The sequence below is a fragment of the Pleurodeles waltl genome, chromosome 4_2, assembly GCF_031143425.1.
Source record: "Pleurodeles waltl isolate 20211129_DDA chromosome 4_2, aPleWal1.hap1.20221129, whole genome shotgun sequence".
Lineage (NCBI taxonomy): Eukaryota > Metazoa > Chordata > Amphibia > Caudata > Salamandridae > Pleurodeles > Pleurodeles waltl.
In genome coordinates, this window is record NC_090443.1 from 109843473 (window position 1) to 109863841 (window position 20369).

Sequence of the window (20369 nt, forward strand, 5' to 3'; positions counted from 1 at the left end):
TGTTGATTTCCTCCAAGGATTTGCAGTCTGACTATGTGGAATATTCAAGCAGGTGAGTATATGAAAAAAATAGTGGAGAACTGTAGTTAAAGGTAAGCAACATGTTATTTTTTTGAGTTTCCCTTGGCTATTTTTTCTGTGAAGAGATGAGCCTCTTCGATGGCCTTTGTGTACTAATTACTACTGTGTGAATGTAGTTGGGGATCTCATTTACTTAAAGATAAAGGAAAGTTTAGTATGGTTGTATGATTTTCAGGTTTGCGTTCTCTCTCATCTACAGGATTTCTTGATCATGTTTGTCCACCACTTGGCTACAATTGGCCTCATCTCCTTTTCCTATGTGAACAATATGGTGCGAGTGGGTACGCTGGTAATGTGTCTACATGATGCTTCCGACTTCTTTTTAGAGGTGAGTTTTTGTTTTTTCATGAAAAAAGTCTGATCCATGCTGGTGCTGTATTAAATTGACTATGGTGCAGATTGGTAAGCTATGATTTGCTACTGAACGCCTATGGCTTACAGTTGGCAATTACTGTTATCACCATAAACATGTATACTATGGTGATGTGCTTGTGAGCATAGGTTTTCATCTTGCTTACCATGCTTTTACAGCTTATCCAGATGTTGGACGGCACTTGTAGGAAGATGGTGAATCAGTTTTATGTTTCGCCAACAGAGACCTTTTAGCTGTCTGAGGTGCTTCCACTCATACATCAAAGCAGTGACTCTCTTCTCATTCCCTCGATCACCCAACACTTGTCGGGACACCTACAGTAGTTATTTTCCAACTGGCTAAACATAACAAATCAGTGAGTGTTGGATACTGTCCAACATGGTTATTGCCTGGAGCTCATCAATGCACCTTCAAACTAAACAGACTTTCTGTAGAACGCTTAGAATTGTTAAACCAGGAAGTACAGGCTCTCCTTCAGAAAGGCGCAATAGAGCTGGTACTTATTCATCAAAGAAGAACAGAAGTATGCTCACTATACTTCCTTTTTCCCAAAAAGGACAGTCCACTTTGACCAATTCTAGATCTCAGATCATTACATCCTGTCAGAGCACTTTCATATGGTCACCCTCCAAGGTGTGAAACCTCTGTTACAACAAGAAGACTTCATGTCTGCACTAGATCTAAAGGATGCATATTTCCACATCACGATACATCTAGCACACGGAAAATACCTTAGATTGGTCATATAAGGAAGGCATTATCAGTTCAAGGTACTCCCTTTTGGAGTAACAACTGCTCCTTGTGTCTTAACAGAATGCCTTGCGTTAGTTGCAGCACATCTAAGCAGACAAAGTATTTGTTTCTTCCCATATCTGGACGATTGACTCATCAAGTCCAATTCACTCCAGCAGTGTCTACAACATACACAGACAACACTTCCTCTCCTTCACCAGTTAGGATTTACCATCAACATACAGAAATCCCACCTCCAGCCATCTCAGATACAGCCATATCTAGGAGCTGTTCTAAATACTCAGTTAGTATACCAAAATGCAGTCAGGATTCAAAATATAACAAAACTGCTGCAACCGGTATACCCCAACCAACAAATTCCAGTAAGGACAGTTCAGAGAATTCTAGGTATGATGGCATCTTGTATTGCAATAGTGCCACATGCATGGCTACACATGCGTCTGTTGCAGAAGTGTCTGGCGAGTCGATGGTTTCATGCACAGGGTCAGCTACAAGATCCAGTGTTGGTAGACCTCTGCTCTCACTATTCTCTGCACTGGTGGAACACATAGAATCTAACAAAAGGTCTGCTGTTTCTTGACCCTGTTCCCAAAATCACTCTCACAGCAGACACATTCCTCACAGGTTGGTGTGCTCACCTAAACAACCTTTCAATACAAGGATTGTAGGACACTAAGCCCTACATATCAGTTACTTGGAACTCTAATCCATTCATCTAACACTCAAAGCTTTTCTGGTTCCTCTGCAAGGCAAGATTGTCGTGGTCAGCATGGCCAACACAGCAGCCATATTTTATTTGCACAAATGAAGGGAAGGATTTGGGGGGGGGGGGGGGCACAGCACACTCTCTACAGTTGTCACGACTATCTCAGACAATCTGGCAATTCAGCATCACATTTACTTGTTAGCGGAGCACCTCCTGGGAATGGACGACGACTTTGCCGACCTGCTCAGCAGGATGTGGCATTAAGTCCACGAATGGGAACTCCACCTTCAATTCCTTCAAACATATTTCCATTGGTGGGGGTTTCCACACACAGACCTGTTCGCAACAGCAGACAGCTCAAAATGCCCAATCTTAGCTTCCAGGCTCCCACAACCACTTTCCAAGGGCAATGCTGTAGGGATGAGTTAGTCAGGGATATTTGCCTACGCTTTTCCTCCTCTTCTTACATTTGTGGTGAGGAAGCTCAGGCACACCTCTCATTTTAGTAACTCCAACTTGGGCATGCTAACCATGGTTAACGACACTAATCAAGCGATCAGTAGTTCCCCCACAAGAAGCTTCCCTTACACCCCGAGCTTCTCACACACAACCATGGAGAATTCAGGCACCCAAATCCCAAAGAACTCAATCTTGTGATTTAGCTCCTGAGGTCATAGAGCTTGGATACTTAAAATTACCTCCAGAATGCATGACCGTTCTTGAAGCACGCAAACCCAGAACAAGAGCATGTTATGCGGCTAAATGCAAAAGGTTTGTTTTCTGTTGCCAAAATAAACAGATTGATCTGTTTAATGCAACTATTCAAAATATTGTTTGCTATTTACTGCATTTACAAACTTGTTGGTTAGCGTACACTTCAGTACGATTGCACCTTGCAGCAGTTGCCACATATCTGCAAAACAGGCAACACATAATGTTGTTCAAAATACCTGTAATTAAGGCATTTATGGAAAGTCTGAAAAGGGGTTGTCCTCCTAGGATACCTCAAGCACCAATATGGAACCTTAACATTGTATTTACTAGACTTATGGGACCACCGTTTGAGCCTTTGCATAACTGTCCACTCCAATTTTAGAAAGTAGCATTTGTAGTAGCTATCTCTTCACTAAGACTAAGCTCCGGGCATTAACCTTGGAGGAACCTTTTTCCAAGTACATCTGTACCAAGCCAACACTTCTTCCAAAGGTTGTTTCCATCTTTCACCTAAATCACTCAGTTGAATTACTGGTGTTCTTTCCACACCCTGGTTCAGTTACAGAAGGAGCTCTACATACCTTAAATGTTAAGAGCTCGAAAGTATCATATTGATAGAACTAAAGATCTTCATAAAACTAAACACCTCTTTGTTGCTTTCTCACCTCCATACACAGGGAAAGCTATATCTAAAACAGGTGTCTCAAGATGAATAATTAAATGTATTCAAACTTGCTATTCAAAAGCCAAAAGAGTTCTACACATAGCTCCTAGTGCACACTCAACTCGCAAAATAGGTGCATCTATGGCTTTTTTGGGTAATATAGCATTAGCTGACATTTGCAAAGCAGTCACATGGTCAAATCCGCACACATTTACACGAAACATTGTTGTGTGGATGTACTAGCACGACAACAGGCAAATGTTGGACAAGCTCTGCTTCGTATTCTTTTTCAGACAGCTGCAAATCCCACAGGGTAAGCCACCGCTTTTGGAGGGCACTGCTTTACAGTCTGTGCAGAGCATGTGTATTTTCAGCCCCACATGCCATTGAATGGATTGCAATTTACCCTGTAAGCATCTGTTCGTGGCATGTAGTGCTGTAGATTCACATGTGCCCGCCCTGTTCCCCAGATGCCCGTGGCTGTTGCATTATTATCTTATAATTCATATGCATAGACATCTCTTTGAACGGAGTGTTACAAACTCCATTCTCAGCCGATTGCGGGAAAACAATCCAGCAATGGAATTGATGCCCATGCACAGTGTCACCGAGAGGAGGTGTCACTTTACCTCGAGACTCAACAGTTTCTTCGAAGAAAAACAACTTGCAGACATCTGTACCCAACACTAGATGGCAGAAGTATGCAGAACATCGAATCTACGGCACTATATGCCATGAATAGAAGCTTGCAGGATAAATAACATAATCTTTTTCATTCCTCGCTCTGAGAATACATATCTTTTCTTTTTGCACTCACCCTTATGCACCTTATCCCCTCAAATATTTGCCCCGTGTTGTTTCCTACCAGCTTGTCTGTAAAAATATAGAAACTGAAGAGTCAAACCTCAAGGGTTGTTTTTGTTTTATCTCCTACATATCACATATTGCACGAAAACCCTTGCCTTGTCACTTAAATGTTTTTATGACCCTTAGGTAGGGAAATTCTGCCACGCTCAAAGTTTACAGAGTTTGAGGCAGAAGATGTACTTTGAGTGACTGTTAAATTTGATTATTTGGTGGTTAGGTTTACAAGCACACTCATCTGGGTGTGAAAATCTTAGTTGTCACTCCAACATGTAAGCTCAGCCCTTATGAAAAAACTGAAGTTATCTAAAATCAGCACACCAAAAACTGAGGACATTGTTCTGTAAGTATGTTCTACAAACCCAACTAGGGGAGCACAGATGTCACCCAAGACACATCACTAGTGCAGAGCAAGAGCCCTCATCCACCTATTAGTGACATGCTTTATCATCAGGCTTGCTCCTCGTCAGGATGGTGCTGCAATGCCTGACAGGCCCCACAAGATGGCTCTTTGCCAGAGATTATTTGGAGTAGTGCAGTGAGTAGTACTATGAATCTTAAGGTGTAGTCTAGTGAGGGACTGGGGAATGTGAAGTTAAAATTGGTTATGGGTACTGGAATCACCTTTAGTTCAAACAAACAGTACCTATGCCAAGGTTAACAACAGGGAGAGAAGGCTATGGGAAGTGACGTTCCTACCCTCTCTACAAGTGTCTGTGCATGTTAATACTACAGAGTAAGGTCAACATGTTTCACCCCACAGATGTCCCTACGGATTTAGCTTTGTTTCTTCAGGACCAAAAAGAAAAAGTTGCCTAGTCGTCACAAAACCAAGAGTACTGTAGAATCGGGGTGTGTTTCATGCATATGTAATTTAAACTAATGTGTGGACTTCCTACGTCAGGTGATCCTCCCAAACGCAGGCCGTTCAGCTTCTACAGAATTATTGGCAGCGCTGAAAGCCTAGGACCTTCAATCTGGAAGGTATCTAAATTCAGGCCAGTCACTCAAGATTTTGAGGTCTGTTGGGCTAAAGTTATTGGAGCTGTGTTGAATGGTGCAGAGATATGGGGATTTAACAATTTAGGACTATTGAAATAACAGAGAATATGTTTGAGATCGGTCCTTGGGCTACTTAAGAATGCACCACTAATCATTATCCGCTCGGACCTTGGTTTAAAAACATAGCGCATGTGGTAGCATTAGACTGCTAGCCTGTTGGATCTGAGTTTGGTCTAATAACCTACTGTTCCGCCAAAGGTAATGCTTTTTTGAGATGCTTGCACTTGATACTAAGGAAAATATACCTTGGTTCAAATATGTTAAACAGTGGTTATTCAGACTGGGCTTGAGTAACCTTTGGTCAAACCCTGGGTGTATACAAAGGAATACGTTGAAGTACCTCAGAATGAGGTACTGGCTCAGTATTAATGGACTTTGGTTAAATCACAGTGCAGTTGGGGAGCTAACAGGGAGGTTCTTGAATTTTAAAGGCCAAACACACTGTGAGGAATTTCTGAACAAAATTGAACCCCCTCTAGCAAAGCCTTTGTATATAAAATTCAGATATGATATATTGCCAGTAAATGTTATTTCAATAGATGGAATGGTCTCAATTTTTCCGCAAAATGTCCATCCTGAGAGTCTAGCTGTGAAACAGAAGAATGTTTTTTATTTTTTGCCCTAGATACACTGCTTATAGGAGAAGGTGGCTTATCTCGATTTATCGTTTTCTTTCCGTGAAACACTTGAAGACTATCATTAGAATCCTAAGAAGTATCTGTACAGGGTTTATGAACTTGTAAAAGTGTCAGGATGTGACAGGATGTGCAATGGACTTGTTGCCAATGCTTTGTACCTAATGTTTGCTCTTGCACTTTAGGAATCTAGTACACATATGTATTAGAGTCCTGTCCCATTCATTGTTTTATTGATCTTTTCCCAATGATCTGTACTGAATTTTTGCACCCGCACTTGAGAAATCAATTGCATTATGTATTTTAGACCAGTTTCATAAAATGCGATATTGATCTTATTAATGATGTAACAGGAAAGAATTATTGATGCAAACTTTCTGCTGGCAAGATATAATTAGGTGCTGTTATTTAATGAGGGGTTAGTACTCCAGGTTTCCTTTAACACATCAGCACTTTATAGTGGCTCTTTTGTGATTTTGCATACGAACCAATGCCTAGGTGTGAATGTTCTTAATTACTTTTTAACTGGAATTTTGCTGCGTACGGTATTAACTTTGAATAGATTTTATTATATGCTTAATTGTATATATCTGTGCTTTTATTGTTTTTGTATTAACCGAATAAAGAATACTACTACTACTACTTAAGAGTGACTGAAAAGGACATATCCAGTATTTTGAATTTTTATTTTTTCCTTTAGTGAACAATATTTTACAAACGAGCGTTGACAAAGCCAATACCTTGGCATGCACATTATGAAGGCTATAGTCTTTGAATTTGCCAGAGCTATTACACTTTTAGCAGCTTTCGCTGCCTGGGTTCTTGGTTACGAACTGACATTATGTTGCATCATGCGTTTTGTGTATCCAAATACTGTGCACTCCTGCCATCTAGTGTTGCATTTGGAATTTTGTAGTTTTTTTTTTTTTATAAGTGTTTTGGGTTCAGATGTGCATGCATCAAATGATTAGCAGTCATGTTCACCAATTCACACTGTGCAGAGAGGCGCACACTGCACTTGAGATGAATTCTTTCCTTTTACCAGGTTCAAATTTGAGTACTCTGTTGAACTACTGTTAACTAAGGCTAAGACACTAAACCAGAGCTTTCATGTTTTCCTGGTCCATATGTGAAAAGCTCTTCCAGTTCTTTGAGATATTTGTTTTGCTTTTCAAACTAGGATTTGTAGTTATGATGTTAAAACAGGATAAGCCAGACTAAAAGTCCCATAATAAAGAGCAAAACCCTGGAGTGGATGAACTGCCCTCTCATAGACCTCGGAAAATTTGGCGATCTGTTCTTCCCAGAAAAGTAGAATATCAGTGTAGTAGTTGATGAGCATTATATTTGAAATATGGTATTGATAATATGTAGGCATTCCACTGCGGAACAAACACCCACACACGGCCGCTGGTGTTTGCCCTACAGTGATTGCCATTTTTCTTTGATTTGTACGGGCCGTTGGTGTGTGTGTATGTGTCACCACTGTCCCCGCTCCCCTCCCCACAGGCATTTCGCTGCATATAGCTACAGCGTTACTAAATTATGCACTACAGTGCAGGCGGGACAAATGTCAATCGGCATTATTCACGTGGGCCAAAGTTTGCATACTGGTATTTACTGATTTTCAGAGGCTCATAAAGCTATCCGGCACTGAGTTGTTAGGACGTAGTATGAGAATGATGCATTACTTGCTGTATTTGGAAGGGGTGTGGGATAATTAGGAGAAAAATGAATATCCTGAAATAGCTGCTACAACTGAAAAGATCACAAGGTCTATACGCTTTATCTTGGGACTACATCAACGATAATGTATAAGATGTGCAAAGCCTTTTTATGTAAAAGACCAGTCGAGTCCGAATGGAAAGACGCTCAGCACATTAAGCTAGGATGGTTCAAAGGAATTCTACCAAATAACTATAATGGGTTCTTGAATAAGAATTCAAAAAAGACATCGAAAGGGCAGGGAGAAATTATATAGAGAATTGTTCAAGCTAATCACTATGAATCAAGACCATCAGAGTTATTCATACTTATAGGCCCCAGGAGCTAAGACTTGGAACTCATAAAATCCCTCAGAAACCTATAGGGTCAAGTATAGATGCTTCACTTCACACACAAGACATTTTCAACACCTTCAAACTTAAAATCTATTTTAATTGAGGTCTTCCATTTAAACATCTGACAGGGCACAGACATCTAAATCATCATACCAGCGTCTGAATGTATTTGAGTCAAAATGAAAAGCCATTGCTCCAGCAGTCTAGCCACAAGGAAAACTAGACGTGAGAACATCCATTACGGTAGAATTGCAGAGATCAGCTGTCAGGTATAGAAAGCTACCTGTGGACCATGAATAAGATGGGTTTTTAAAAATGAACACTAACTTTGAAAAAAGGTCTTTCTTGTAAGTTTAAAAGTTTTCCAGTATCAAAGAAAAGTAAAACTGAAATACCTTAGTGTTTGTAATATTTTCCATGTAATTATTCAGAGACTAAGTTGAACAGAGTGGTAGAAATACGTATTAAATCTATGAAAGATCCAATACTGGAGAACTGCAGTTACAGTTAAGTGACTTATTTTCTACCTTATCGAGACTAACCAGAATTGAAGATTAAAACTATTTCCCTGTGATGAAGTCTGTATTAAAAATGTTCTGAAAATGTTCATATTCTGTTAAGATAGGATCAAGTACTCCGCAGGTGGAGAGTAAATATAAGGCAGCTCCCTAAGACCCAATCTATGGTGGGTGTCACACACAGTCAGACTTGATGGTGGTCTGTATGGTTTCAAACCATGCCTTGACTCAAGCTGTGGTAATGACCCTCCACCTGACAATTAGACTAAGGTAAGACTCATATGGCCAGACAGTAGCACCCTCTGCTGCCAGGAAATAGCAGGCAATTGTCAAACTGTTGAGCAGATGTGATCTATGCCAAGGGAGGAAATCTGTGGTATTGTTCAATGTATTCCTGAGCCACAAAAAATAAGAGCACAGAAGTGAAGACTATTTCTAATGATATACTGTGCTTTGAATGCAGCAAACACTGCTTCAAGACAGTTTGCGGACAATTTCACCCAAGTCTTCTCATTGAAAGGCTAGGTACTCCTACAACGTCTTAATAAAGATGCCATCTAATGGAGAGCATCTTTTTGGACCTCTGGAGAGCGTATGAGATAGATATATATTTTTTTTAAGAGCCCGCCGAGTTGGAGCTCTATGCTGTTCAGCTGAATATAGCACCTTGTGGTTGGTTCTTTGGCTGCACTTTGTGGTCTGAAAAAATGTTTTTTTTAAAAACTGTTAATGTATTGTTTTAAAGGCTTTATTGAAAATAGTTTAACAATTTACCTTTATTACTCATTGGTATGTGTGAATTGATAAAATATATATTTATGATTTCTGTTGACTATTTGATAAAGAAACGAGGTCTGCTTTATATATGTTGATGTGCTGACCCCTTGGTAAAGCCAAATGGCCCTCTTTTTATACTTTGATGTTTTGACCCTTTGCCAAAAACAGTAGAACAACCTTATTTAAAATGACACCCTTTATATTGTTGCATCATGTAGTCAGCTTTGCATGTCTAGTCCCATGCTGGTCACTGGTGAATTCTGTGAGCAACAGGTGGTGTGGTGCCCGAAGGCGGTGCATGGCAGGGGGGTTTCTGGTGGGGGTAATGGGGGTTTCTTTGGGGGTGGCTGCAGTGTCACCCAACTCCACACCACACGTGGAGATGGCTATCTTACTTTACATTTTTAAAAAACCTGCTGGTTGCGTTTTCCTCCGTCTCACTGCTTCCACCTTGCCCTCAGCCCCATTTTGTGCGTGCCTGCTCCTTGCGTGGTTTCCCTTCTTCACCCTCTGCCTTCTTATTCTCAGCTCCATTTTGTGCTGCCTGTAGCTTGCCTTGGTCTCATTCTCACTGCTTTCTCCTTGCTCGCAGCCCCCTTGTGTGTGTCTGCTGCCTGCCTGTCCCTCCTTGCCGCTTTCTTTGCTTTCAGCCACCTTGTGTGCGTGCCTGCTGCCTGCTTGTCCCTCCTTTTTGCTGCTTTTTCCTTGCTCTCAGGCCCCATGTGCATGTGCTTGCTGCATGGGCGGCCAAAAACACGTTTTCCCCATAGGGATTTTGAACAGAGATCGCGCCTAAACTACTGGATGAAATTATACCAAATTTGGAAGCAGTTGAAGTGTTGGCAGCCTTCCTGGGACTTGGCTGAAGCTGAGTCCCTGAAAAAAAGTTTACAAAATACAAAAGGGGCCATGGGACGAACACCCTGATCCCTTAGCTCTGGTGCTGGGGGTCCCAAAGAGACCCCCAGGGCTTTAAAGCATTAAAAAATAATTACTGTGAATTTGTGGTAAAAATGAAAAGGAAAAAAAAACTTGCGGGCTCCTGCGCTTGTTTTTAAACAAGCCCCCGGGTGGACTAGGTGAATCTCCTGGCCTCTCCTGGTACCACCACCTCATTGGGGCTATAATGAAACCTGAGTGGGGATGGGAGGGGAAGTGCGTGGCTCCCCCATGCACCCGGAGACCACCACCCTTCAGGGCAAAAATGCATTTAATATGTGGGGGTGTCCCAAAGGCCTTCATCACAGCCAAGGGGACCAACGTGCCCTGGGGCACATCATAATGTAAAAAGGGTCAATTTCGGACCCCCATTACCCCAGGGAAACACCACTTTCCTGGGTCTATGCCTATGTTGGAGGGGGCCCCTCGAGGAGCCACTGATGGCCCTTGGGACTGCCACACTCCAGGACTGGCTCCTGTTCTGGGGTACCCAACCCTGGGTCGTAGCTGTTAGCGGTGGCTGCAGGCAAGCCACAGCAAACCTAGTTTTTGACAGCGAGACCTGTAAAACAGGTCTTGCTGTCGGAAGGTGGAGTTTTCATCTCTGGCCCCTGCACGCAGATATGTGTGTAAGGAACAGAGATAAAATGTTTGCTTCAGCAACCACTGAGCTGCTGCTTAAAGCAGCTCCTCAGTTGCTGAAGCAATGGGACAGTGGGGGAGGCCTTGAGGCTTCCCCAGCGGTCCTAGATAGCCAGTAAAGGGCCTGTTATAAAATAAAGAGATAAACAACATGTAGGAACCGAAGGCAGCTCTTGAGGGCTCCCTTGCGGTCCCAGATAGCCCATAAAGGGCTTTAAAAAAAAAAAAAAAGAAAAGCTTAAAAAAACAGAGTAGCTCAGTGTGCATACTATGGCTGGGGGGGCTACAAACACTAAATAAAAAGATACTTAGATTGTGTTTATTTTCTGCAAGTAAACAGTGAATTAAATGGATTGGCTAAATATAGTAATGGAAATTACAAGGAAGCATACCTTGGGGCAAAGAGGTTCGACTTGGTCTTGAGGTGAACGACTGGTGGTGGCACCAGTTGACTGCTGCCAACAGTGTGACTATGGATGTGCCTGTTGTCTTTGTTCTTTGTTTTAGATTCTCAAATGGAACAGAGTTGTTAAAAAAAAAAAAAAAAAAAAAAAAAGGATCCGTGAGTAAACGGAATATTGTACTAGCATCAGTCTTAGTGAACTGATGAAAAGCATAAAACGGGTACTGAAGAAAGCCAGTTTAACCCCTTAGGGGCACATAGGTCAATGGCCGAAACATGTCAGACTTAAATTAGATGTAGAAGCAGATTATTGCTCCAGGTGTAACATACCTACTTTTTAATCTTGTCCGAGAGCACCAGTATTAAAAAGATTCATTAGTACAAGTGCGTCCTCTAGGCAATTTTAATATCACACTGTTTCTAGTTTATGCTTACATCATATTTTAGGTGCACTTCCACCAAAATCTTTGACCCACTCCGGTGTAGTTAGGCATGGAAGCACAACCCAGAGGCGCTAGACACCCCGGGTGGAACCTCGATGATAAAGCATGTCACCAGCTAGATCGGTGGGTGAGGGGTCTTTTACAAGAATTAAACAATTTTTCATTATAGTTAGGCTCACATTTTAAATGTACAGAGCCATAGAAAAAATTAGCTGATAAAGTTAGTTATTTCAAGTAACCATAACTCGTGCCCTAGGGTAACTATAAGTCGCGCCCTCGCCATGCACTTCTAATTATCCCACAAATTACAGCACTCATGACATCTTTGATAACATCATTAAAAATGTCACTAACATCAGCAGTAAAATTATTGATCATATAACTGTGTGTGGCAGGACTCAAGCTATAGTTGCCTTCGGGTGCGAGTTATAGTAACTTGTAATAACTCTATAACAGGTTAATTTTTATGGTTTTGTATGTTTAAAATGTGAGGCTAGTTAAAACGTCCCTGTAACCTTTGGCTGTTTTTATTGAATATATAAATACATGTGTAAAATTCCCTGAAAAATATAAACGGTTACGGGGACATTGGTTAGGTTCACTCTCTACCCACACAAATGGAAACTCAGTAGTTCTAGCTATACTTGCAGTTATACTTATGTTGAGAAACTATAACTCATGGCCTAAAGTTACTTAATAGCACAAGTTATATATAGTTTCTTCAGATAAGTATAACTATAAATGGAAATGCTGAATTTCTATTGTTTTATGTGGATAAAACCTGACTATAACGTCCATGTAACCTTTTGTTTTTTTTCAGTGAATTTCTATGGCGTTTTTAACGTAAAGTAATATATAGTTACCATGTGTTAATACAGTCACTGCCTCACACTTCCATTGGCCGTGCATGGCAGGGATATGGTGGGGTTTTTTTCCCCGTTTTTTTCATTGGGCTTCAGATCTGCAGATCCACTACATGCACTGGGGATTGTGCTGTGTGCTATCGGCCAATTTAAAAAAAAAAAAATATATATATATATATATATTTTTTTTTATACAGAGGAGTAAGCTCCTCAAAAACCCCTCCATATGTCCTATGGTGTCAGGATACCTCTATCCTGACCCCTTATGTTTGTTTTATTTGTGTTTTTTCTCCAGGGCCTAGCCAACAAACAAAATGGTGGCACAACTTTCCTTTCAGGTTGCGGTGAGCCAACTAGGACCTTGCTTTTCGCCTCGATCCACGGGTACCTACGGATCAGCAAAGGATTTGTGCCCCTAGATATCTGTTTTTATTTCTTTAATAATGCCAAAACTACTCCAAATAACAAAAATAAATCTTTCTGTTTCGAGATCTAGCTTTCTGCCAAAATGTGGTGTAAATCCTTTCAGCAGTTCAGGCTGTAGTCGTGTTAAAAAAATAAATAAAAGAAAAATCCCCGTTGACACTGTATGGGGGAAAAAGGGTTTTGGGACTCCTGTTGCCCCCCTTTTTCCTGGCCCCCACTTGATGACTCACCCTAAAATTTCCAGACAGCAGCTGAACTAACTAGCGTACTGCTTTAAAAATGTAGTCAAGAAGCGTCAAACAACGCCAAAGTTATTAACAAAAAATGCTTTGTTGATGGGAAAAGTTACAACTATAGGTTATACATACATACATACGTGTGTGTGTGTGTGTGTGTGTATATTGAAATGTATCTTTTTCACTGAAACACAAGATTAAAGTGACATAAATAAATGTTGAAATAAGGTAACTTATTTTTAAAAAACAAAACTAAAATTCACAGGTTTACTGAGCTACTTATAACTGGTGGCCCTTCATGCATTGCTTATGATCTCACATATTATATCTCATGACATGTTAAATGGCATCATTGATGACATCATGCAGCCATTGTGGTACTGTCCTACGATTTTTGTTGATTTGAAGTAATTCAACATGCTACATCTTTGAACAGTTTTGTACTCCCCTGAATTAGATTACCAATCCTAAATACTTCCAAAGTGTCCGTTTCGTAAACATGGCAGAACAGATTTATGCTAACGAATGAAAAGTCATGCTTTCTAAGTAAAGTTCTTACTTTCTGCTAAATGTGGTGTGATTCTGTTCAGCTGTTTTTTTCAGTACCGGAAAGCATTCGTCAAATATCACATAGGTTATTGGCACAGTAGTTGAATTGTAGCTTTTGTCTATTTCAATTGAAAAAATACATTTAGAAAGACGCTAGGTACACTTGAGGATGCACCATCAGGCTTTGTAGAACACCCCATACCTTTTTGCGGAACAAATTCTCGACTTTAAGGAAGAGTTACATGGACAGTCCGAACCCCAGGTCGCTGAGAGAATGCCAAGCCCTGAAACATTGTTGTGTGACTGACAAAGAACAAGACTCTTTGGAGTGAACGTGAACAGGACCTCTTATGCGGTAGACACTGAGGTCCTTGAGTACCTATTAAGGGAATGGAAAAGAATGCATCGAAAAATACTTTGTTGTGGGGAGAAGCATGACTTCAAGTAACACACGGCATCTAGCCCTGAACCAGCTGAAGGGAGTCTGGTGAGCCTACTGCCACTCTCTAGCCCGAAACCAAGCCTAAAGATTGAAGCTGAGAGACAATCTCCAATCAACTCTGGTACTGACATGTCCAAAGGGACATAAATACTTAGACACTGGAAATGCCACAGGCAGTCTTGAAACCAAGATCAAAGTAAAGGGGTCTTTTGACCCCAGCTCAGAGACTTTAGAGGCAGTGAAATTAGAAAGACTTGTAGAATAGCTCAATGCTAGACGAAAATGCCTGTGTTCATGGCATGTGTAGCTATAGGTAGAAATGTTGTTCATAATTCTGTCATCTAGTGTTGAGCTCGGACATGTGGAACTTGATTTTCTTTGAAGACGTCTTCAAGTCTCAAAGTTTAGTGACTCCATCTATTGCTGGTAATGGTGCATGGGCACCGGCTCCATTAGATTGTTTTTATTTCTAGTTTAGAAGTATTCTTACAAAGGTCTGGGTTGACACCTTGTTGTGTTAATGCCGTGTCCTTTTGAATCCTGTAGACCAGCGATTCCCAACCTGTGGTCTGGGGACTCCTGGGGGTCCACGAAGCCTCCTCAGGGGGTCCGCAGCTGCTTAGAAAATTAAATAGTATTAACAGATTAGGTCCCCAGCTTTCAGTAATGTCTTAGTGGGGGTCCTTAGATTCCAGTATTAATAAAGTGGGGGTCCACAGAAGTCAGAGGGTTGGGAACTACTGCTGTAGACTTGTCAGTGTAACAATTGTCGAGTCTGCTCTTCGTCTTAGTGTCACATACCCTTGTCCTTTTCCACAACTTGGACTTCTCCTTGCTCGTTTGGGGCTTTTGTTCTCTGTGGCCGTGTCTGTAGTTCGATGCCTGAGTGTTTCATCTGTGACTGAAAGGACTCCATCCCAAAAGAGCCCCAAATGTCGCACCAAGTAACTGTGGACAGACCTCCATCAGTTTTGTAACCTTTCTCTGCCCCTGGAGCATGATGAGGCCTCCTGTATTGCTTACCTCGCATTCTGTAATAAAAATAAATCCTTGCACTACCATCTAGCTCTGCGCCTCACATCTGTCTCCATTGTGTATCAGTAGAGCAATGGCACTCGATCTATTTGGCCAATAGAACGTCGAAGTAGAACTGCAGCGGGGTACTTCTGCCGTAGAGAGGAATTTTTTCTCGCTACAAGAGAACTCCAGCTCCGAAGCTGAACTTATTGAGTCTCCACAACATTGTCCATCTAAGATTGCAGCAGTGTGTAAGATCACCCCACCCCCTCCTACACATCTCCAGCACTGAACAGCAGCCGTGCATCACTCTCAAGGAGGCTCAAGTTTTGAAACCAGAAGCCAGCGAGAGGCTTTTGGTCCACCACTCATAGGTCATGGTCGGCACTGTCACCATGCTTCGAATCCAGCACCTACCCAGCTCTGAGCACCAAAGGACGTACCAAGGGCCACTATTAAGCTCACAATGACCTTTTGGTGCTGGGTTCAAAGACGCCCTGAAAGCCATCTTCAGATTGACATCCTCAGAGCCGAAATCGACTTCGGTGCCACCAGCCCAAAGACTATCTTTGGTGCTGAGATGCTTGGCACCCAAAGTGCCATCCTCCTCTGCCTCTGAAGACCAAGATCAGCCTATCTTTCAGCACCTTCAAGATGAGCTTGACGCACACCAGCTCACAAACTGGGTGGATCCTTGCTCAGCCTCTTCCAAAAGCCAACAATGCCCATCCTCCCAAGCAGAAGCTGACTTTCAAGGAGGCCTTCAACCCGCAGATGGTGCCGGGACTGTCACCAGTTCATCACCTCCTCTGCCTTGTATACCGCCATCTTGCCTTTCCCCTTCTCCTTTTCCTCCTCCTCCACCTCCCCTTTGTCCCCTATCACTTCCACCACTTTCTGATCCCTTGACCACTCTCCACAGGAGTCATAACACTGGATTTTGAGATGACACTTCCTCCAAAGGTTAGCCACATACCATAAGGTCAAGATTCATAAACTCCTGGAGGATGATGATTTCTTGCTGGAGGTGCTCTTTCACCCAGCCATCCTCGCAGCACCTCCCTATACTTAAGCATGCTCTCAACATCTTTTTATTTTTAAAACACATTTATTTTATTTTCAGTGCACTTACTTAACAGAACCACATCTAGTACACAGCAATAACACTCCAAATCAGAGGAAGGAAGTCAGGTACAGTTCATTTGCTGCTGTCCGTAGCACCTACTAATACAGCCTGCAGGGTTTGTGCGCCCTCCTACATGTGTCCATCATCCCGGGAGGGCCATTGCACCCCATCAGAATGTCACAAAATACTTGAACATAGCAGCCCCTCCCCAACGAGACGACCCTATTATGAGTACATAGACATCTCATGATAATAAAATAACACCACAAAAAAATTCAACTGTACCCCCACCCCAACCTCCTCCTCCCCCCCCAAACCTCTTTTCCCCCCCAGGGGGGCAAGCTTGCCTCCAACAGCAAAATTCAGTGTACCCCTCGATACTGTAGATATTGCAGCTTGTGAAATCAGTTCAAGTATCCTTTGCTTACATGCGTGGCTGCATGTTTATGGCTTCAAGTCTGATATCCTGCAGCACCTGCCCAACCTGTCTTTCGATGGGGCACACCTCTTCAAAGCTTTCGTTGACCAGATGCTCGGAAGGGTAAAGGACATTGATACCGCAAAGGCCAAGAGTGCACTACAAACACCTTCAAACCATGGTTCCTTTCATGTACTGAAGAGGTTCATTGCAAATGTGTTAGCAGGACCACCTCTCTTGAGGTTTCCTATCTTTCCAGGGATCATAATGAAGCAAACATCTCCCTGGGGCTGTTATAGGCAAGGTTACAAGGGCAATAACACTAGAGGTGGAGCCATCAAGGGGGCTGTCCCTGCAAAGCAGTGATTCACTTGTACTCTTCCCTGGTCCTCATCCCTCCCTCCCTGCCCCACCGCCCAAACCTCTCCCCCCCACTTCCCCTCCCATCCACTCCCCCCCTTACCCTCCATCCTCTCCCCCCCCACATACCCCCCATCCTCACCCCTACCCCCAAACACAACACCTGTTGGAGGAAAGCTACAGGTGTTTGTGTCCCAGTGGGTGGAAATCACCTTGGATGAATGGGTTCTTAACATCAGCAAGGCTTACTGTTTGGAACTCTCAAACACACCATCAAACATCCCTCCCCTAACACAGCTCTCCTACAAGAAGTGGAGGTACTTATTTGAAAAGGAGCAATAGGGGTCAATCTAAGAACCCTCCACAAATACATCCTGTCAGCACTTTATCGAGGTGACACTCCAGGATGTCATCCTCCACCACCGCGGCAAAGGAGTGTACTCTTTACTTTCTTATTCACAAGAAAAGCAGGTCTGTTAGGCCCATACTCCACCTCAGAATCCTCAACAAATACATAATGTCAGCATTTCCACATAGTGACACTCCAGCATGTCATCCCTCTATTACAGCAAGGCAACTTACACATCCCCACTCACAACCAGGCCACTGTAGTTAACCTCTGCGATCTAGGATTTACCATCAATCTCACAAAGTTCCACCACCAGCCCCTTGAGATCCAGTCCTTCTTGGGAGCGGTACGCCACTCTGTCACCAGGAAAGCTTAACCCCGCCCTGCGAGGGTGTAAGCTTTCCAATTGCTGCTCCTCGTTTTTCAGCTAGGTTATCAAGTGATGGTTGGGGTGGTCATGCAGCTCCTCTGCATGATGGCCTCATGTTCACCCCATAGTTTCCCTTGTCAGGTTACACATGAACCCGTTGCAGGAATGCCTAGCTGTACGGAGGCCAGGATCTAGTGTTGCTTTGGAGCTACACTCATTGCTTTCTGCATTGGTGGAACAGCAGCAATTTGTTGCAAGCCAGCCATTTCTTGACCCACTGCCTCAGGCCGGGCTGGGATGGCACACAGTAAAAAACATAATCGGCAGAAGCATGCAGCAAGTAACTGCATAATGGATAGGATAGATAATCTCCTTGTTGACTGAGAATATTTTTACCTCCTCTCCGGATAGAGCCTCTAAAGGTATGCAGAGTTAATATTCCCCAGTAATGACTTGGGAGGGCCATAGGAAAATCCCAGAGATGTTCAGAAAAATGTGTGGCACCAGCTTTAACTCCTTCAGGGGAGGGCAAAACAAGAAATGCTATTACTCATTCACCATTGTCACCAGCGAATGCGCCTCCACCTATTGGCAGCAATGCCCTTCATTGCACCAATCAATTCAGTCCCCTAATTGATATATCACACGACGATCCTGACCTAAGTGTGTTGATTGGTGGGATAGCAGACACAGGAGCAACAGACACAAGCCCAGACCTGCCTAATGCTCAGTACATCTCATGCATAAAAAATCTAAAGGATGAGATATCTGAGCTCAAATCTATGGTTAATTCATTAAATACAGTGGTCAAACAGCTAACATCTATAGACATTACTGACCTCCAGCAGGGATCACAACGGTAGCACCACGCTTAATCCTCCAGGTCCCTCAACATTCTCGACCAAATTGCCCTCGAACACATTCATTTTAAGTATCCCAGTCTCCTCCTGTGTGACAGGGCCGGGTTCACCAACCATTTAGCAGGCATTTCTTCTACTCTAGATGAGAATGACTGACTCAGTGCACCACCCGACATCCCTGCTGATTTACTATCCCTTCCATGCGACAGAACTACTCCTGGTTTGCCTGCTTTTCCTACTGCTGACTCTAAAAAACATCCTCCCCCGTCCTGGACAGATCCAATCTACTGATTCAGGACCACTTGGTCAGTTGTGAAAGTGGCAAATTTACTGTCTAAGGTGGTAATAGCAGACTGGTGTGATTTTGTTAATAGCTTTACTGTAGTCTGTGTACAAGAAACATCGGGAGTAAACCCAATCCACCTAAATGGTTATAGAACCTATCATACCACGGTGGAACCATCTAACTCTGGGAGAGAAAAGGGGGGGGGGTCTGTACCTATGTTCCAAACACCCTGAGAGCAGCTAGTATAACTATGCTGGCTCCGCAAACCTGTCATTATATCGTTGTTGTTGAAACATCAGCAGCATGGGTGCTGGCCTTAATTAACTTCTATAACATCCGAAAGTTGAGTTAAAAACCTCCTTGACTCTACTAAAAAGGGATATTGAAGCTCTCAGGAATAGAAAATTCCAGGATTTGGTATTTCTATGAGGGGAGATTTCAATACCAAAGTTTGTACTAGGGCTTCAGAAAAGGTCTGCGGTTTAAGTGAAAGGGGGAGCACTGGGCATTCACATTTTACACAATCCCCTTGTGGGGAACAATTGAATGATCTCATATTCAGTATTGACCTTGCATTCCGTAATTAGATTTGCTGCCCTCCAATCCCATTTGCAGCTACGTTCGGTGACCAAGGGAAAACCTCAGTGACATATTACATATTGGTCACAAACAGACACGCCACAAGGGTTGGAAATTTTGCCACCCACACAATTGCATGCAGCGACCACTACCCCCTCAGCATAGACCTGGATATAGCATCAAGGTTGTTTTTTATCCCAAGCGCCACTCCCAAACTACTGTACGGCGGGAGCTATGGACATTAACAGGCTCAACGGGTATACCTGTGGTTGTACGCAGGGTTTTGAAAGTTGTCTAGACTTGAGTTCTGACCCCGAGGATATCCTTGAGAGTTTCCAAAAGATTGCTGGATGTTAAGGAGGGACTAGTAATTACAGATAGGGACAACAGCAACAACAGGATGAGAGGATGGTGATGAACATTGTACCAGGGCCATAGAACGCTGAAATTAGCACTACAAAAAGGACCACGCTACATAAATGAAGTCAGGGCTGCTAGGAAAAACTATAAGCATGTTTTAATGCAGCAAAAAACAGTATTAAAAGAAGATCTATGGGACAAACTGCATGAAGCTAGCACTAGTAAAGACACTGCAGCTTTTTGGCAGGTAAATAATTCACCCTATCTCCAGCCTGATACCCGACCACACCTTGAAATGGCTATTAGTGAGGGAGACTTGGATTAGTCACTTTTCTAATATTTATTCCAATTCTATTAACAGGTTAAGGCTGACAGAGATGTTGCGACTAATAGCGATTCTTTTGCCCCCATTACTTTCACTATTAAGCTGGCATTTACCCTGGATGAGGTCATTGCTGACCTAAACACAAGCAAAGCCAGCAAGGCTCTGGATA

The 20369-nt window shown here is 42.7% G+C and overlaps 1 protein-coding gene and 1 non-coding gene across 2 annotated transcripts in view; both read left to right on the top strand.

Annotated features, from left to right (window-relative positions):
* The window catches only part of CERS5 (ceramide synthase 5), a 659392-nt gene that overhangs the window by 367361 nt on the left and 271662 nt on the right, over nucleotides 1-20369 (top strand). Inside the window, exon 7 of the mRNA XM_069230878.1 lies at nucleotides 281-409. Coding sequence (XP_069086979.1) covers nucleotides 281-409 — 129 coding nt within the window. The remainder of the gene's footprint in view (nucleotides 1-280; nucleotides 410-20369) is intronic.
* Nucleotides 10746-10863, top strand: LOC138294365 (small nucleolar RNA SNORA64/SNORA10 family). The gene has a single exon (XR_011203381.1). It is a non-coding gene; the product is annotated as a small nucleolar RNA SNORA64/SNORA10 family (small nucleolar RNA).